The sequence below is a fragment of the Lathamus discolor genome, chromosome 4 (assembly GCF_037157495.1).
Source record: "Lathamus discolor isolate bLatDis1 chromosome 4, bLatDis1.hap1, whole genome shotgun sequence".
Taxonomy (NCBI): domain Eukaryota; kingdom Metazoa; phylum Chordata; class Aves; order Psittaciformes; family Psittacidae; genus Lathamus; species Lathamus discolor.
Genome location: NC_088887.1, coordinates 47517456 through 47537410, shown reverse-complemented (window position 1 = coordinate 47537410; position 19955 = coordinate 47517456). Strand labels below are relative to the sequence as shown.

At 39.1% G+C, this 19955-nt stretch overlaps 1 protein-coding gene across 1 annotated transcript in view; it reads left to right on the top strand.

Annotated features, from left to right (window-relative positions):
- The window catches only part of BEND2 (BEN domain containing 2), a 33645-nt gene that overhangs the window by 9022 nt on the left and 4668 nt on the right, over positions 1-19955 (top strand). The window contains exons 4-12 of the mRNA XM_065677137.1: positions 2407-2567; positions 3677-3748; positions 3922-3996; positions 7330-7434; positions 9544-10057; positions 11216-11416; positions 12385-12506; positions 13140-13347; positions 14495-14698. Coding sequence (XP_065533209.1) covers positions 2407-2567; positions 3677-3748; positions 3922-3996; positions 7330-7434; positions 9544-10057; positions 11216-11416; positions 12385-12506; positions 13140-13347; positions 14495-14698 — 1662 coding nt within the window. The remainder of the gene's footprint in view (positions 1-2406; positions 2568-3676; positions 3749-3921; positions 3997-7329; positions 7435-9543; positions 10058-11215; positions 11417-12384; positions 12507-13139; positions 13348-14494; positions 14699-19955) is intronic.

Below are 19955 nucleotides of genomic sequence, written 5' to 3'. Positions count from 1 at the left end.
TAATTAAAAAAAAAAATCCTGCCTGAGAAACTGTCATAGGCAGTTGCTGGTCTTGGTTTCAGGGCAGGAACGATTATTTCTGTATCGAGAGAAGAATCATGAGTGGGTATGATTGTTTTTTAAAAGGTAAAAGATGGTTTTGTCAACTTCGGGCTTGCAGCTCGTGTTATTGATCGTTAGCATTTGGTATTGTCTAATTAAAATTGAGTATAGTGAGATGTATGACTAAAACGTGGCATAAATTTATCGTTTAACTTAACTCTTTGAACAGCATTTCTCTCGTTTTATTCAACCATCTTAGGCCAGTGACTTGTCAAGCAGTACCTTTTCTTCAGATCTGGTTCTGTCTGTCCAAACTGGTTTCTTTGACTTTTGTCTCATATCTTCTTGCCTACAGATACTGAGCTGGCAGAGCAAGCCAGCTGCAGAACACTTCAATTGTGTTTTCACTTAGCCATTTACGCCCACAAACTCGATATCACTTTTGCTGGCGCTCTTCTTTTAGGTCATATTTGTGCCTAAATCTAAGTTTGGGAAGCTAATCAGAAATATGATTAGTTTAACATAGTATGTTTAAAATATAGTTAAACCAGGAGCTGATGTTTCTCCAGGTAAAGTAACATTCTGGTTTGTCTGCAGAAAGTGTCTGAAGTTTGAGGGACTACATTGTGCCTGTGAGTTAATCCTACTGCCCTGCACCCCTTCTACTTTCCAACATGTCCTCTTGCCTGTATTGCTGTTGGTCCCTCAGGGTGCTACCGTCTCTCAGGCTCAGTTCTGGGGGTGCTTAGTGCTGGGAGATGAGTGCTAGATCTGTGTGGTGAAGACAGAGGAATGAGGTGATCTGGGAAACTCTTAAACTGGGTGGGAGAGTAGGTAGGTTTTAATCGTCACCTAAGAGAATAAGTATTAAGTTTAATATTAACTGCGTATGTATTTGTATTGCTGAGTTATTGATTGTGATTTCAAAATGATGTTAACTGCACTGATCTAAAACTAACACAGATCTTGGCGTAGGTAGCATCTGTCAGCTCTGCCACATTTGTCTGGGCTCTTAATGCAAAATTTTTTATTTTTTATGGTTTTTTTTAATTAATCTGAATATATTACTAGTTTTCTGTCCTGCCCCAGGCCCTTCCTCTTCGAGTGCATAAAAGTAAAGTGATTGTCTTTGCTTTCCAGTATTTCTCTTAGCTTGTCTTTGTCCCATTGGATTTGATTTCTCTTCTGCTTTTGGGATATTAGTTCTGCTTTGCAGGTGGGCCACAAAATAAGTTCCATTATTTTGCAGAAGCAGTAAGAAGTACCCTTGTAACTTCTTCTGATACAGCCCCTTTTACTTGGAAAAAAATTATTGTAGGTAAACACAAAACTCCCCCACCATACCTTTTCAGCTTAGGTTAAGCTGCAGAAAGCTCTTTCACAGCAGATAGTATGGTGGAAACTTGGTGTTGCCTTTTTATGCCAGCTGTTTTTCCTTAGTTCTTTCAAACTTTCCAAGGTCTTGTTTAGCTTCTTCAGCTTTACTTGTCTGTTAATATCTTCTCTTACATGTATCTTGTTATCTATATAGTGTTTGGCCTGTCTGTAGCAAAAATACATAGAAGTCAAGGGGAAGTAATTACTTTTTTTTTTTTTCCCCTTCTTCCCTTCTTAAGTTTTTATTTCTTTTAAAAAAAGAGCTGCCATGATAGCCCTTTCTAGAAAGTTTGAGGTAGAAGCCTGTATATGATGGACAGGCAGAACTGACAGTGGAGACACAACTTTCCCCTTAACAGTGAAGAACCTTTAATGTTCTTCAAGATATAGGTCTGGGCTTCAGAAGAATTAGGACAAAGCCTCTTAACTGTGTGCCAGTCCGACACACAAAAGGTGGAGGCATTTTGGGTACCAGTTATGCATAGCTTGGGTTTGGTAGTCCCTGACTACGCTGACTCAACAGAGGAGATACGTGGAGCAGATCTCATTTTGTTGCACAGTGTTTCAGTGACAAAGATGGAAGAGACCCCATAAGTGAAGGGAATGGACAGATGAGGACTAAACAAATGGAAACTGTGTTTTACATTGTGGGTATTTCACCTGAATTTTAGTTAACTGGTCTTGTTGGGGTTCTGAATTTTGTGACTTTCTAAAATTGGACATGGAAATGAGAAGAGAGAATCAGCAGTGAAAAGCAAGGCAAATGAAACAGAGGGTGGGAGAGAGTTTGGAAGAAAGAATATTAAATTTATGATTTCAGCTCTAAATAAATTGGATTTAGTAAGTGTTTAATAATATGCTAGTAAACAAATTTCAAATAAGCAGTTAGAAAGTAAAAAAAAATAATGTGGCTGCATGCTTCTTTATAGTGAAAAGTTTAATGCAGTGGGAAGCCTGATATGCTTTGCTTTCTCTCCATTTTTTCAGGAAGCCAAGGCTTATCACTGCTAGCTGAACGATTAACATCGCATATGAGCCATTCTGCAAGTATGCAGAGAGGAAATGGTCACAGCCCTGAGAAAATGAATTTTGTGTTTTCACGTAATAAAAGAAAACGACTTGCCCCTACTCTAGTGGGACAGAATGCGGTATGTTTCCTCAAACAGTAGCCCTTTGTTTTGAGGCTGGTTTCAATGTCATTGGGCGTGTAATTTTTCCTTCACTTTTGTATGCTCGTTTAAGTGATATCCCAGTGAAGAAGTGGGGGTAGGATATCCATGTAGTGCATAGAAGCTTCTAGCAAGAGTAAAACCTTGTTTTGCTGGAGACTGTATGTGTGTAACAACAGCTAGTGTACAACAGAGAGTAACTCGTACTGATTTCCCCATGTAGATGCTGTTGTTTTTCTCAGTAAAAATCTTTTCGTAGAATTTACGGTAAGAGTTGGAACTTTATGTTGAATAAGGGTTTGCCTCCATCTGTCCAAAGACAGACTACATAGTTCTAACTTGAGGTAGTGTGAAGCTTAGTTCGCATCACTAAAATATTCTTAAATTCCAAAAGTCAGGATAGCTCTTTAATTTTGCTTGTTATGAAACAAACAGCACCCCTGTATCACCAACCTTCCCTTTTACAAATAAGACCTGATTAAATATGACTTAGTCAAAAACCACACAAACAAACAAAAACTCCCCATAACAACAAGACTTGAAATCCGTGATGGATGATGGATGGATGATGCATGATGCTCCCATCCAGTAAAAGAAAAATGTCAGAATTGTCCAGGTGATGGCACTGTTGATTCCTGTCTCAAAACAGCTTTCAGGCAGTAAAAAAATTATGTCTTTTACACATTTTTACAGCTTCTGCATAGAAGTTACACCCGTTGAAATAAATAAATTTTTGTTTTGAAGTTGTTTTGTTTAAATTAGTGTAACTATCTATAAGGAGTCTTATAATTACATAAGACTGGCTATATAGACCATACATAGGTGAGAAAGTTCTGGCTTTAGAATAACCAAATAAAAATGCATACTATTACATAAATTTACAAGAGGTTTATGTTATGACCTAACCACAGGCACATAAATGAGATGACTGCTAAATCTCACTTTCTTGGGGCCTTTTGTAACCAGGGAGGGAATATAGCTACAACAGAAAGTGTCCGAGTTGGATTCCTAGAAGGTTCTCTCTGGAGCTGATATTTTGAATTCTTTCATTGTTCACAACATTGAAAGTTCCTTATGTTATTTCCCAGATGAGAACAAGGGAAGGAGAATATGAAGATAGTGACAGTGTCATTTACGAGTATGAACCAGACTATGAGTGTGTAAGTTAATTTTGACTGACTTTGAAAAGCTGCTTTAGGGATGCATGTTTTGGGGTAGACTTAAATAATGTGTGAGGTTTGAAGGGTTTTAATGGCTTAATGTGGTATCCTAAGACTTTATATACTACTATCTTACACTCTCTTTTTTTTTTTTTGTTATTTTAATGAAAAAGGGGAGCGTTGTATCCGAAGCTTCATACACTGGAGATCAGCAGAAAACTCTAATGGAGGTCCTCAGTTATTGCCAGGTATTTTTTTTATTTTTTTTCCTTTGTCTCCAAAATAGCATTTAAACCATTTTAGTTGACTTTCAGGATGATTTGCATTCTATAGTCAATAATCTATGACTTCATCCTTTCTGGTTGTTCATTCGTTAACTGTCTGCTCAGTATTTTCAATGAAAAAAAAATCTACTTTGTATTTTCTGAAGTTTTCACATCATAGCTGGCAAGAATACTGTTCAAATATAAAGCTTCAATACAAATTGTAAAGTCTAGTGATTACTGGAAGGACTTTGTGGTAATGGGAAAGATCTGACTGTCATACACACCCAATTTTTGAAAGTACACGAGGCTTGCCAAAAGCATGCCAAAATCCTGTTAGTGGTGTTTTGGTGAGTTCTTTGCTTTTGACTTCTGAAGCAATAGCTGGCAAGATTGAAAATGACTGCACCGAAAATTAAAGGCATCACATATTTATTCAGGTGAGGAATTATATTACTATGGAGTCATAATACTCTATAAAGATACTTAGACCAAGCTTTAGGGAGAATAATTTGTCAGTGGCTTGTAGCCAAATATTAATGTCTTGCAAGTCTCCTTAAGCAGATTGTGTGACTTATATTATTGCTGCTAGTCTGGGAATGTGTGCTGCAGCAAGTAGTGCTAATGAGAAGCTGTAGCCTCTTTTGATGCCTACTAGGCCATTTCCATCTCCTTCACCCCACTGTTATACCCTCCTCCCAGTAAGTCTGCCCTACAGCTACATGAAGCCTTTTAGTAATGCCTGTACTGTCCATATCAATTTAAGGACTTTTAGTGCTTGGGGTATTTATAAATTTTGGAAACATTGATAGCTTCTTTTGTCTGAGGATAATTATTTTTTTTCAAAGATAGCTATTGTATTGAAACCTAACTGTTGGTTTTGATAGAATTTCAAATTATTTTCAATTTATCTACTACATATTCATCTAGCATTTTTTTTCATATCCATATGTATTTTTAAAAATTTATCTAATTATGCTGTAGACCAACAAAAGATATTGCTTTGCTTAGTTGAAGACACGTTTCCTCTTTGTAACTCGCATGTCTATAATGTCCTTGTGTGTTTTTTGCAAAAATAGCTGATGACATGTATGCGATAGGTATTTTCAAGTTGTCAGTGTCCTTTCAGTATTAGATTAATATTGTTATCTAATTCCTTTATATTCTTATGGCACAGAATGTATGTCTAAATTGCTGTGTAAGCATCGTGTTTGACTTGGTAAATCCTGGAAACATTGAAAAAGGAAATTTCTATATCACAATATCACAATAACGTATAGTAATAACTGATGGACTTTGAATGCTTTGTCTTACCTGGGTTTTTTTGTCTGAAAATTTTAGCCTTCACAATAATACTTTTTAAATGTGTCTGATTGCTTTAGTAAGGCAACACGAATTCTTAACATCTGAAAGAAAGCTTCACCTTGGGGATTGACTGAAGATCAGACACTTTCAATAAAGAAGTTTTTTTTTCAAGTTTTTTATTTTTGATTCTATGATTATGAAAAATGTATATGCAGTTGATTTCAGTGCCATGTTCTGAAAGGCATTGCTGAGTTGATTTCTTTATACGCCATTTACATCTCATTTTCACAGAATCACAAGCTGGTTGAGATTGGAAGTGACCTCTGCAAACTCTCTTGTCCAAACCCCATACTCAAGCAGAGCCACCTAGAGATGGTTACCCAGAACCATGTTCTGATGGCTTTTGAATATCTCCAAGAAGGGAGTCACCATGACCTCCCTGGGCAACCTGTGACAGGGCTCGGTCACCCTCACAGTGAAGAAGTATTTCCTGATGTTCAGAGGGAACCTGGAACCTCCTGTGTTTCAGTTGGTGCCCATTGCCTCTGGTCCTGCCACTGGGGACTGCTGGAAGAGAGGATCCTGATTCCATCTTCTTTGCACCCTCCCTTCAGGTGTTTCTAGACATTGATGAGATCCCCCTGAGCTTTCTCTTTTGCAGTCTGAACAGTCCTGGCTCTCTCAACCTCTCCTCACAGGAGAGGTGTTCTAGCCCATCATCTTTGTGGCCCTTCACTGGACTTTGTTCAGTACGTGCACAACTCTGTTGTATTGCGGAGCTCAGGCCTAGACCTAGCACTGTAGCTTCACCAGTGCTGAGAAGAGGGAGATGACTGCTTCTCTTGACCTGCTGGCAATATTTTGCGTAATGCAGCCCAGGGTACCATTAGTCACCTTTGTGGCAAAGGCGCTCATATTCAACTTGGTAAGCACTAAGAGATCCCAGGTCCTTTTCTGCCAAGCTGCTTTCCAGCTAGATGGCCTCCAGCATGTCCTGGTGTCTGGGGTTGTTCCTCACTAGGTGTGGGGCTTTGCACTTCCATTTTATGACCTTCATGATGTTTCTGTCAGCCCGTTTTTCCTGCCTGTTGACATCTGTCTGGATGGGAGCACCCCTTGGTGTATGAGCTGCTCTTGCAGGTCTGATGTCATCTGTAAACTTGCTGAGGGTGTGCTCTGCCCATCATACAGATCATTAATGAAGATGTTAAACAGAATCAGACCCAGTATTGACTCCTGGTGTACTCTGCTAGTTACTGGTCTTCATCTAGACTTTATGCTGCTGATGACCACTTTCTGGGCCTGGCTGTTCAGTTTCTAATCCATCTCCTTGGCCTAAGGGCCAATCTTGATCATAAAGAGTGAGGCAAAGATAGCACTGGATCCCTCGTTGTTTTCTGTGTCCTCTGTCACCAGGTCCCCCACCTCATATCGCAGTGGGACCACATTTTTCCTAGCCTTTCTTTTGTCACCTATGAACTTATGGAAGCCCTTCTTGTTGTCTTTGATATTACTGGACACACACAATTCCAGTTAGGATTTTTACTTTACGAATAGTATTTTTCTAAATATATGTCCCATTGGTGATATAGAAATCTGTTTCAATTTTCTGCCTATAAGCCTTCTACCTGTGTACTTGGAAGCTTATCGTGACTTAATAACATATTATAGCTGACTTGCCTTAGAACTTGTCAGTAAAATGAAATGTACCGAATAGGTGCAAATAAAACAAATGCTGAAAGCAGGAAGAACAACATTTAAGTGTCAGACACATTAAAGTCACAAGAGTAAACTTCTCTGAGAATTCTTTTTCTTGTGTGATATTTACTACTGGTATTTGGATTTTGTATCTAAATTGATCTTTAATATGCTTACAGAATGTATATATTACCTAAAGATCTTACCTACTTTTTGGGAAGGAATTTTGCTCTTAATTCAACTTTCTTGATTTATTCAGATTTAAATTGGGTTCTTGTGAAACAATACTGTCCTAACTCTTGTGTGTGTTGTCAGGCCATGTATGATGCAATTCAGAACTTGGATAAAAAATTTGACCTGCTTCATCGTGAGGTCTCAGAAATGCAGCATACTCGTGTAAAGCCACTGTTGCTCAAACCTGTGAGTATTAAAACCCTAAGGTCTTTTTCTTTACTTTCATTCTCTCACTTCCTCTAATGCTTATTTAGAAAAAAAAATTCTCTCAGTAAGATTAAAATTAATAGCAAAGTAGTAGACTTAAAATCCATTTCAATTAAATTATTCTAGATTTCTTACTGTACACCAGCTTCAGTCTCCTGTGTTGTTATTGACTAGTGGTCATTGAGTGGCACCCATCAAATTCAGGATGCCATAAAATTCTATTTGTATTGAAATAAACAGAAATGGATTGTGTAGGTTACATCTGAAACTTGGGTAGATTGGTGGTGTTGCTGTATAAGATGTGGTCTACTTTCTCGTTGGTTTCTGCGATTAGAAGAGAGTTTATGCATCATTCACACAGGCTGGTTCAATTGACTAACCAATTTTTAGATCTCAGCAGTGTGGTGTCATATTCATTATGGTATAGAATTTTATTCTTTTAATAAGATGGTTTTTTTTTCCCTCCAATTTTTTTAAGAAAGTTTGATATTAAGTGTACATTATCCATTTTATTCCTATATGGTCTATCCACTTTTAACTAAGGAGACAGAATATCAGTACTTATAACTATGCTCTTTTAAAGGAAAACAGATGATTTTTGAGCGAGGTCATAAAATCTAATGACCTTTCTTAATCAACAATATTGCAAAGCTTTTAGTGTGGCAGAGGTGATTCTGCTGTCAGGAGATGCCAAGACAGCTCTATGGCCATTTGCTTTAGGGGTGGGTAAAAGTGATGACACCCCTGTGCATGTTGTATAGGGTGCTACATTTTATTTGGGAATGCATTTTTGTTGACAACTCTAAGCTTGTACTGTCCACACATTCAAAAATATGAGATTTGGGGAACAAATGGCTTGTCAGCTACACTTGGACCCTGTGACATCTGTGCTGTTACCCTCCCCTCTGATCATGTGGGATGGCAGCTGCTTTAATGTCCAGATTAAAAGTGTCCTGAACTGATAGAGGGTTTTTTTTTTTTGAGGAAGACTTTCCTTTTATCACTATAAGGTGTAAGGGAGAAGCCAGCAAATTGGGGCCTGCCAATCATTTTCTTGGGTTCTTCTTTAAAACCATCAGGAATGCTGTAGGTTGTTTCTTTTTTTATCTTTTCTTTTATTTTATTTTGTAAATAGTTGTACCATTTTTTATGTGTGATGGGCTAAGGATATAAATAAGGAAAGGTTGGTAGTAAAGGTTGTTTTGTTTTGTTTTGTTTTTCATTAGATCAGCTCCAACAGTTGGAGAAACGGACAAACTTTCTGGAGCATAAGCCCTTCTTTAGGTCATATTTTTAATGGCTACTAGGGTGGAATATAATCAGATTTCTATAAACGAAAAATGCAAACAAAACAAAGATACAAAAAGTAAAACAAAAGAAGCAACAATACTAAAGCCATGCCTGCCAGCTACATTTGGTAGCTCCTGCTCCATGACTTATGGTTGAACAAGAACACATGCTTTAGGGTGCATATGTTTCTTAGTTAAAGTACCCCAAGCCTTGGAAAACATAGCCCCTTTGTCTGTCTTAGTCTCTTTCGAATCTTCCATTGTAGATGAGATCTAAATGTTTAACGACTAGCAAGCTAGCAAGTAAAGAATGAAGAGGCAGCCAGGAGAGAAAGTGAATTGTTTCCCTTCTTGTTTAAAGGGAGGCTAACATGGCAGTGTGGCATCCCTTGAGAATTCAGCAGACTGGGTCAATGGCTGACAAATTTTAAATGTTATTTTGCCTGTTCTTTTTTTCATCAAGTTCATTTTAAGAGCCTTTACAAAGCTGCCTTTCTCATTATATATTTCCCTGGCTTTTTAGAAAGCAATTGCACCAACACCCCAGGTGGAAGCAAATTGAGAAATGTTGAAGCTGACCAGATAAACTCTTAGTGTCGGTACTACAAGCAAGAATAAAAGAAAATAAAGGGAAGGCTAAAAAATAATAGTACTAGCTTCATGACAATTAATACTGTCATTAAGAGTCTATTGCCAATAGCATAATTACTAAAATGTAGTCTTCCTAGTTTGCAAAAGAAAAAAATTACCAGATATGTCTAATATAACCTTTTAATTGTTTTCTGAATCACATTTGCAGAAACCAGTTGGATTTACATACAGAAGTTCCAGTCATCTGCCCCAAGGGAAAATAAGAGTACAAAAATCCATGGAAAGGGAGCCAAGTCTTCATCTTTCTTCACCACGACAGGGAAGGCAGAGCCCAGTCATAAGGGTTGCTTTACAAAACAGCCATGTTCATGTCAATTCCACAATAAAGCATGTTCAACAGAGTCTTCAGCTTGAATCACAACAGCCTGTTCACAGCCAGAGCCCACCACTTCCCACTATAGTTTCTGCACATTCATTGCATTCTTCATGCACAACAAACAAAAGGATGCCTGACCTTTCTGCACAATCAAATTTTGTAGCAAGTGTTGTGGAAAGTACTGTCCATGTTGCATCTTCACCAGTGGCATCATCATTCGTGCCAGCACCGTCTGAGGCCAGTCTGGGAAATAATGTGATGGTGGTGAACTACAGAAATGCACCTGGGAGTGTGAACATTAGTAACGAACTAGCATCATCTTCAGTCTCCATCAATCCTAGTTTTGGTGAGTTCCTTTGTAATAAATACTCAGAAACAAAGGCTAAAATACTGCTGCTTGTATAAAAAAATATGCCTAACAAAATCTGTCGTTATTTAGAAAAGGAGCAGAACTGGCTGCCTCATAAGTGTTTCTGTAATGGAATACTTTTTAAAATGCTTGAAGCAAAGGTCAGGGGAATGTTTAACGTGCCAGGGATCACTTAAAAATCTCTGTAGCGTACATACAGTTGTATAGACTACCACAAGATACAGTACATCCTTTGGGTTCTTTTAAGACTAGGTCCTCTTTCTGTCTTGATACGCCTGCTGTAACCTATTTTTAACCTGTGTATATGTCACAAGTAATTCATGCATGCTATGTGTATGTTTACAAAGACAAAAGAGATTGTCAGTAAAGGTGAGGCACATGCCTGTATACATGTTTTGCATTTAAGAAAGCAACTTGCCTGAGTTGTCTGAAGGAAATATTGTTTTCTTCTTGTGAAGGATTTTGTTTATGCAAAATCGTTTCTATCCTCTCATCCTCCAATGTTTGTTCTCTTTCAAAATACTGAATTCCACAGAAAATTAAGAATTCTGTAGATTGTTGCATTATAATAAACAAGCGCATATAAAATAGCACCATGTTTTAAAAACTAATGCATTTCTTTCTCAAGTATAAATATCGAGTTATGTAGAAGGCTAAGCTATGAGGCTTTGGTTGCTTTTGGTCTAAAAAATAAGTTCATACAGCTGAAAAGCTGCATGAATAGTAGATGAAATACTTAGATATCTGTGAATTTGTAAACAGTGTGTGATTTAGCAGTACTGTATATGGATTATACCATTCTTCATGGGCCATTGTCTTGAAAACATGCAGTTCTGTAACATAGGCCAGTCTGAATATTTTGAACTCTTACATGTCTAATGCATTTTCTTAGGTGTTATTTCAGTTAGTTGGTGGTTAACATAAATAAGAAAGATATTTTTGTCACCATTCCAGTTTAAAGCTGCTTTTGTAAGAGCAAAGATATGTAATACATAGTGGAGTTAGGTGTAGTAGAAAACATTGACCAGAGTACTGCAGAGGTCAAGAGAGAGTTTGAAAAAGTACTCTTTTTTAACAACTTGCATGGGGTTTTTAATTATTATTTTTTCTTTAAATGTTCTTGTTTTACAAAAGAATTTGTTGGTGACCCAGTGAGAAATGTAAGAGTTCCTGGCACCTATCTGATGAAAGCTCGGCAAAAGACTAAACCGAAATACGCAGCACGCTACTTAGTTCGTGTCTTGTTCCCCAAGGAAACCTTGCTGTGCAGCATTATGGGAGTGAGTGCACGAGGGCGCAGAACACTGGATCCAAACAAAATTGCTGCAGTGAGAGGTATGCTTCTACCTTTTGAAATACATAGCTTTACTTGTTCAGTACTTAACAAAGTTTCTAATTTACAAGAGTCCTCCTCTGTATGTTTCTGCTAATCATTTTCTAGCAACTGGTGAACTGATAAAGACAGTAGTGGATGTCCAGCTCCACTCCACTGTCTTTTGGTTTTGAAATTCCTGCTTCGTAATTCTCAATATTCATTTTTCTACAGTGTGGATAAACCAATTCTGATTTTCTCCTAGCTTTGTGTATTTCATGTTCATCAGTCATGCTGACTGTTTCTAAATTTTTCATTGCAACTTATTCTGTGTTTGTGTAGCATAGATTTTGTGGTGAGTTTTTGGTCATGGTATACTTCGGATTAGCATTAACTTGTGATTCTTAAATACTCTCTTTTAAGTTCTGTTCACTTCTCTTGTTTGAGAAATGGGAAAGATGGGAGGACAGTTTTGTAATTTTTATTTTTTCTTTTCCCCAGTGGCAAGCCCTTTCTTTACAAAAATCCCATGGCACATACGTGTGAAACCATACACCTCCTTCTTCCTGTTTGAAAGGCAGGAGGTTATTTAAGCCATGTGAAGTAATTGCACCATCACCATGACTTTGGGTTCTTTTTGATGTTTGGTTTTTTTTTTTAGTAGGGGGTGGGGTTGTTGGTGACTTCTTTTTTTTAAGTTAGTATGGTAAATCACACCTTTCTTCTAATTCTACCAGAAAATGCTTAGTAATAAAAGCATTATTCACAACACTGCAAAAAAGTATTGCTGCACATGTTAAATTCACAGTGCTGCTTAGCTTCAAAACACAAGTTTACTATCTCTCTGTAGTTAAAGCTGACAAGCTAAAGCTTCTAAACAAGGAACAGTAAACATGAAGCATCTATTTCTAAATTTCTTTCTTTCTAAATGAGATTATTTTTAAACGTCATGTTTTTTCACAAGGCTTAAAAAATCTTGTTTTGTATGCAGAATTTCTTGCAACTAATTTTCCAAACTATGATTTGAGTGAACATGGAAAAGACTGGAAAACCTGTATCACAAATGTCAATGCTATGATCCGCTGTTTACGCTCTGAAACGAAAATAAACCCAGTAAGTTGTCTCAAGGTGATGCAGCATTAAGTACTAAATTATTGCTTCTTTCTCAAGTTAATTATTGGAATTTCTCATCATAGGAATGTGCTAATTCGAAATTCCTTGAGTTCTTGCTTTGCATTGCTCAGCATAGGCCTGCTGACTGCAGCACTAGTTCCATATGGAGAATATGAAGCATATCCCTTTCTCTTGCTCTGCATCTTCCTGTTCCTGTGTCCAGCATTCAGTTAAGAGTTGTGTACGCATAGGATGCTAAAAGGAAAGCACTGTAAATGTTGCCCAGAAGTAGTGTCAGATTTGATTGCAAGCTTAAACATGTAGCTACTAGCACCATTTTCACAGGATTTCCTTCAGATATATCCAGCTATGCATTTCAACTTAATATTGTCTGAAACATCACTCCCAGAACACCTGTAACTCCCATTTACCTGTGCTTCTAAAAAGCTTTGTGCAAGTCTGTGAATTTTTAGTATCTGTTTCACCTGTAGTTTTCATGATTGAAATTCAGGAGTAACTATATTGTAAATATCTGGAATCTAATTTATACTAAATGGGAAATGAACTGGAGCACTATTTAGAAAACTGGTAGGCTTCTCCCAGTATATGTGCTAACCTCATGTAATGTTTCAGGAGACTGCTGAAGGGAAGGAAAAAGTGACTGATGCTCCAGATAAATCTCATTGTGTAGATTTAAATTGTAATGAGGATAGTGAAGGCAATTCTCAAAACTCTCAGAAAATGGCCACAACTGACATGTTGCAGAATTTGGGATTGGAAAGGTTTCCAGAAGCTTTCCACGCACCTTCGATCAAGAAACCGCAGTCTTTGGAACCTATGGGTAAACTAAGAAATGTTCATCTTCTGGATTTGTATTACATTTTAAATGGTTAGTGAGAGGCAGAAGATGCTGCTGTAGGTGAAATTGTGCAGTATAGGGACTTGCTAAAGTGTGGGACTTTAAGGCAGTGACTTGGTGTACATATGGTAGGTCTTCATGAGAGCAAACTAATGGTTGGCTTCTACCAATGTCCCACAAGGCATATCCACTCTAAGATTGGAAAGTTCATCTGTAAGATATTCTGTTGAGTTTCACTGAATAATTATTTTTCAAGACTTATTTTGTAGTTGCCCTGATTTTGGTTGGGTGTGGTGGGGTTTTGTTTTTGGGGGGATTTTTTGGTAGATGTTCTACCTGAATGGAGCAAGCTGGCTCAGAATATCTGTTGAATGGTATTGCAGTTTCAGAAGAAAAGCACATGTTTCTGTAAAACTGACTGTTTAGGACAATAAAATTCTTAAAGCAGCCTTTATAACTTCTTTTTTTAATAAAAATGCGCAAGATACAAATGCATTGGAAAAAATTCCATGTACAGCATGTGACGCTGCAGAGACCTTACAGGAAAATAAGCAGAGATTAGTTGACCTTCGATATAATTTATTTGATTAGAATCACTTTGGGGCTCTATCAGACCTGCTCCTGGACTCAAGATTTGTTAGTCTGATCCCACAGACATGAGTTACTATCCACATTTTATCTTTTTTTTTAATGTTTTTAATAGAGTCAGGTTGAAGTAGTTAAAAATATTTATCCTGTTTTTCAGTTTCTACTTCCAGGATCTAAACACCATTGAAACAGCAGAACTTTAATTATCTAAGTGGAATAGCATCCTCTTTTGAGACGAAAACAATTTAGAAAGTGATCATTAACAATTCAGGTTATATTGCTAGCACTGCTGAAAGTATATCAGAAGTGCCGTTACGTTGCTGAAAAACAGGGAGGGTTTTTTGGCTACTTGGATATTTGTCTGCAACATGTTGTATTTTACTATTAGATGTAGTGTTAGTTTTATCCTGGTCTTGCCAAGCAAGTACAGTAGATTTGGGATGAGCTTTTTGTGCCCTAGTTTTACTGTAATGCAGCCACTTTGAAGCATGGTTAATATTGGAGAAGTAAAATCTCTCTACCCCCCCTTTATCATTTTTAGAACTTCTTGGGAGTCCATGGCGCAATGTTCAGTTGCCTTTCTCAGTCATTTATGTAGCTAAGGGGAAGTCTCGGCCAGAGTTGTCAGCTCGCTACCTAATTCGTCATATGTTCACTGAAGATGTGCTGGTAAAAAGCAATGTATATGGTAATCTTGAGCGTGGCATGAGCCCACTGGACTGCAACAGAATTAATGCTCTCAGAGGTAAGAAAATCTCTTTTCAAATGATAATGTGGAGAAAATAACAGGAGTGATTAATTTTGTGCCCTATGAGCAAACCACAGTTTCAGAAATAAGTCTGTGTAACTGTTCTGCAGGTATTAGTGTAAGCAGTGGAACAAGTTGAGAGAAAGTAGATGGAGTTATATTAAAGTAATTCAAGGAAGTCTCTGGATCACAAATCTGGTTTATATGATGATACTTTAGTCTCTCTGGCATCTGCTCGGAAGGGCAGCACAGTGAGAGATGAAAGCAGTCCTAGAGGATTCTGGAGGGTCTTGGGGATAGTTTTGTGATACAGGAACTAGGTAGGCCAGCTAGACGTCATGCACAGCAGGTTATGGCACTTTTGACAAAAAGGGTTGGAGAGTGATAATCAGTGGCAGTATTGTCTGTAGAGACTATGAAATAATGGATCCTGGTCCGCATCAAAAGGAGCGTGACCAGCAGGTCGAAAGAGGTGATCCTGCCCCTCTACTCTGCTCTCGTGAGACCTCACCTGGAGTATTGTGTGCAGTTCTGGTGTCCTCAACATAAAAAGGACATGGAACTGCTGGAACAAGTCCAGAGGAGGGCCACGAGGATGATCAGGGGACTGGAGCACCTCCCGTATGAAGACAGGCTGAGAAAGTTGGGGCTGTTCAGCCCGGAGAAGAGAAGGCTGCGTGGGGACCTCATAGCAGCCTTCCAGTGTCTGAAGGGGGCCTATAGGGATGCTGAGGAGGGACTCTTCATTAGGGATTGTAGTGATACAACAAGGAGTAATGGGTTCAAACTTAAGCAGGGGAAGTTTAGATTGGATGTAAGAAAGAAGTTCTTTACTGTGAGGGTGGTGAGGCACTGGAATGGGTTGCCCAGGGAAGTTGTGAGTGCTCCGTCCCTGGCAGTGTTTAAGGCCAGGTTGGACGAAGCCTTGGGTGAGATGGTTTAGTGTGAGGTGTCCCTGCCCATGGCAGAGGGGTTGGAACTACATGATCTTAAGGTCTTTTCCAACCCTAACTATTCTATGATTCTATGAAGGTTTCTCAGGCCTGTGGGTAGTGGTGGTTGGGAATAGTCAGCACTTTATCTGGCCTGTTTAACATCTTTATGCCTTGGAGAAAATGGAGAACACACACCAAGTTTGCGTTTGACATTATTAACAGGTACGCAGACAGGAGATCAAGGGAAAGTTTGCCCTCTGTTTAGTATTTATGAGTTTGCATTTGGATTACTGTGTCAGATTTTGGGTCCTCTAGTTCAAGAAAGAGATACTGATAAAACTGGAAGGCCACCAGGAGGGACATGAAACTAAAGCATCTGCCCAGTGAGGAATCTGGGTTTACTTCATCTAGGAAAGAGGAGGTTCTAAGGGACCTAGTAGCAGCCTGCCACTGTCTCTCTTCTCAGCAGATTCCTTCTAGATTCAAGCTGTTAAGAGCATTGAATGTGGGAGGTGAGAAACCACAGGCATAAGTGGAAATGAGAGGCTCAGACTGAATATGAGCAGACTCCTTTTCCCCATCAGGACAAACAGTCTAGCACTGGAGTACATTGCTCCATGAGCTTGTGCCATCTCTGTTCTTTTTCCACACCTCAGTGAACAAAGTGCTGAGCAATCTGATCTGACCTTAGAGTTGTCTCTGCTTTGGGCAGAAGCACAGAGTAGAGACCTCCCAAGGTCCTTCACAGACTGGATGACTTTGATTGGATAGGAAAGGGTTCAAGTGCCTTGCCCTTGTGAGTCATCAGTGGTTGGCTGTCCCTGTTCGCCTCAGAGGCTCCATAGAGAGAAAAGGTCTCGGCAGATTTAGTTGTTTAGAAGCTGAAGCTGGGATACAGACTGCTGCCAACTGAACAGGCAGCATTTTGAACTAGACCAGTTTTGAGTTTTTTGAGTAACAATTTTTTTACTGAAGTGTGTCTTTTAAAATAACATGTAGCAGCCAGTTCCACTATATGAACATGGACAGTTTTACAGTTTCTTCAGCTTACGTGTATCCAGGATTTCTTCAGGTAACTGGTATTATTCACCATAGTTGCAAATGCTATTCTAGAAGCAGAGGGAGAGTATGTTATGGTTGGAGTAGTAGCAGATGTTTTGCCTTCTGCATTGTTCTGGCTTCAGCATTAAGACTTCTGGAACACTGATCCATGCTCCCTCCCACCTGAGAGGGAATCTTCTGTTAGTCTCATTTGGTCCCTCCTGCAATGCTGGATAAAGATAGCAGAAATGTGAAAAGTAGAATTAGCATAACAGTTACATAGCAAGTGAGGAGGAATGTGAAGTAGGTTATAGGTAGAAAAGGGTGTATGGGTTATCACACAGAAGAAAATTTGGTATTATCTGGCAGAGATTTAAGCATGGCCACCATAAACAGTGGTGGTGGGGGGAAAGATTATCAGGTTTTTGGTGGCCATATGCTCTGTGACTATAACAGTATCTCAGAGAGTTCAACGTAGTTGAAAAGGTTTGGTTATGCAATATTGAAATCTTTCCACCTTTAATTTTATGTGTTCTTCTCATATTTTAATTGTAAAAGTCAGCTTTTTTTCTGTGAGAAATCTAAAGAGAAAATACATGCATTCTCTTAAGTTTTGCTTGGGGATGTTATTTACTGGGCTGGATCCCAGGTGATAGGTAGTGTAATAGTGGAGTGCTTCCAACATTTCCCAACAGCACTGGCTTGATGTAGGGTTTTATTTCCTCCTGTTTCCTCATGGTATCACTATGGGATAGTGATCACTAAGTTAGTAAGGTTGCATATTTGACTAGTTACGCTTGTCTGGACAGCAGTCTTGGTCATAGGATTTAGTTATAGGGAGCACTGTGAGGAGAACAGAGTTGAACTAGATGATCCTTATGCGTCCCTTCTGACTTGAGGTTTTCTGAGATGCATCACACTTTTTTGCAACATGCATCTTCTAACAAATCTTGAAATTGCTTCTCCTCCATGTCTGGAACACAGGGAGGTTAAAAGGGTCATTAACATCTGAACAGTGCAGCCTAACAGCTCTGCAGGTGTGGCAAGATTGCCCCTGAGGGCATTTAGCGCTACTCTAAATAAAATGTGGCTGGGGCTCTCACTCTCTGGGTTCCTATGTGGTATGGCTTGAGGGATAGAGCATGCCAGAAACCATTCCCAATATGGCAAGGTAATACAGAAGAGTGGGCTTTCCCAGGCTGTGCATATTCCTTCACCAGTAGCCTGGGAAGCTTTGCCACTTCAAGCATCTCCAGATGTCACGAAACCAAATATGTGTATATCTTGAACTTAAGAAGCATTCAAAAGATGCAAGTGTGTCTTAGGGCCGCAGGAACATCATGTAGGCTCCAGATCAGAAGAGAGACAAAGTCCTCTGTGTCGTGGTTGCAGCCATGCCGTGTCACTTGTCTGTGGGGCCAAAGGGCAGTCCCCTGGTCCTGTTTTCTTTAACATTATAACATGGCCTGAATGTAACCTTGCTGAGCAGGAAGGTGCCCCACATAGCCCCTACCATAGTCCCTACAATTGGTCAATTTCTGTGACAGAAAAGGCATAATTTAAAAACTTGTTTTGTGGGCCATGCACAATGGTTCTGTTGGCCTGTGTCGTGGTTGAAGCCCAGCCATAACTCAGAACCACGCAGCTGCTCTCTCACTCCCCACCCCTTCCTCCCCCCAGCTCCCAGAGGGATGGGGAGGAGAATCAAAAGAACGTAACTTCCCATGGGTTGAGATAAGAACAGCCCAGTAACTAAGGTATAACACAAACCACTGCTGCTACCACCAATAATAATAATAAGGGAAATAACGAAGAGAATACAACCGCTCACCACTGCTTGGTCAGGCTGGTGATCTAGCCCTTCTGCGTAACTGCCCCCAGTTGATATAGTGGGCATGACGTGCTGTGGTATGGAATACCTTTTTAGTTAGTTTGGGACAGGTGTCCTTGTCTCTGCTTCCTTCCGGCTTCCCCTCCTCCTTGGCAGAGCATGAGACTCAGAAAGTCCTTGGTCAAAGTAAACATTACTGAGCACCAACTAAAAACATCGGTGTTATCAGCGCTGTTCTGAGGCTGAAAGTCAAAACCACAGCACTGCACCAGCTATTAAGAAGGAGAAAAATGACTGCTACTGCTGAACCCAGGACAGCCTGGTACAAGGAATCCCTGTTATGAGTTGTAGCTTTGAGGCCAACCATTTTATTGAATTCACTGCTGGGGATGGAAGGGAAGAGAGCCCAGCTGTTGCTTCAGCCAGCAGCTTGTGTGTCCTTTGTCAGCATAGTTTATTACAGGAGCAGCCTAGGAATAAAAGAACCCAAGGTGCTCTCACTTTCCCCTTTGACCCCGCTGGAGCAGAGTAAACTGCAAGAGCACAAGTCTTTCTCTCTGTTTGTTTTTTTCCTTCAGACCCATGCTGCAAGTTAAAATTACCACCTGTAAACAATGATACTATATTAGATTTTTACTTGCTAGTTTATGAGAGAGCAATGGAAGGACAAAACTGGCATAATACCAACTAGCTATAGCTTTCATTCTGTAAAGGTAAATCTAGATGTTAATCAGAGAAGTAGAAATAGTATTGCATTTGATTTGAAATAATAGCTGAGATTTCGTTTTGGTGCTTATTTATATCTTTCAAGGGCTTGCTTGAAGAAAATGTGTAATTCAACTAAGTTCAGAAAGAGAATCACTCCTCAATAATTAAAAAATAATATATCTGTTTTAGAAGCTACGTGTTTTACTTGTTGAGGGGGAAAAACAGTGCTGTAGTCTTACCTTATTTATCCCATTACTACCAAACTCGAGTATCTGTTTATTGATCTTGTTGCAGTATGGTAAGGAACAAGCTCTTGCACTTTTTCTGTTACTGTTCCTCTAAAGCTGTGTTACGTTGAATTGCTCTGTTTCATTTTAGTGACTATAGTTGTTGGAGATCTCTGAAGGAGAGATTGGTCCTGCTGAGTAACGATCATTTTTAAATGCAGCCTGAGATTTCTTTGCCCTGGGTGACCACATTAGAAGCTGAAATTATTCAGCACTTAAAGGGATCAAGCCCACATACATGGTTACGTGCTTCTTTGCAAATTTTGCTTTTATGCTTAAACCTCCTGTTACCCTTTTTCAAATCAAAAAAGAAGGGGAGGGAGGGAATACTTGCTCTCTAGCTTTGCTTTTCAAGCCTTATAATATGCCTAGCTGTCCTGTTTTGGTAGAATGCACTTGTTATGGCTTAATTACATCAACAACAGAGTATATAGCTTCCATAAATGATTCAT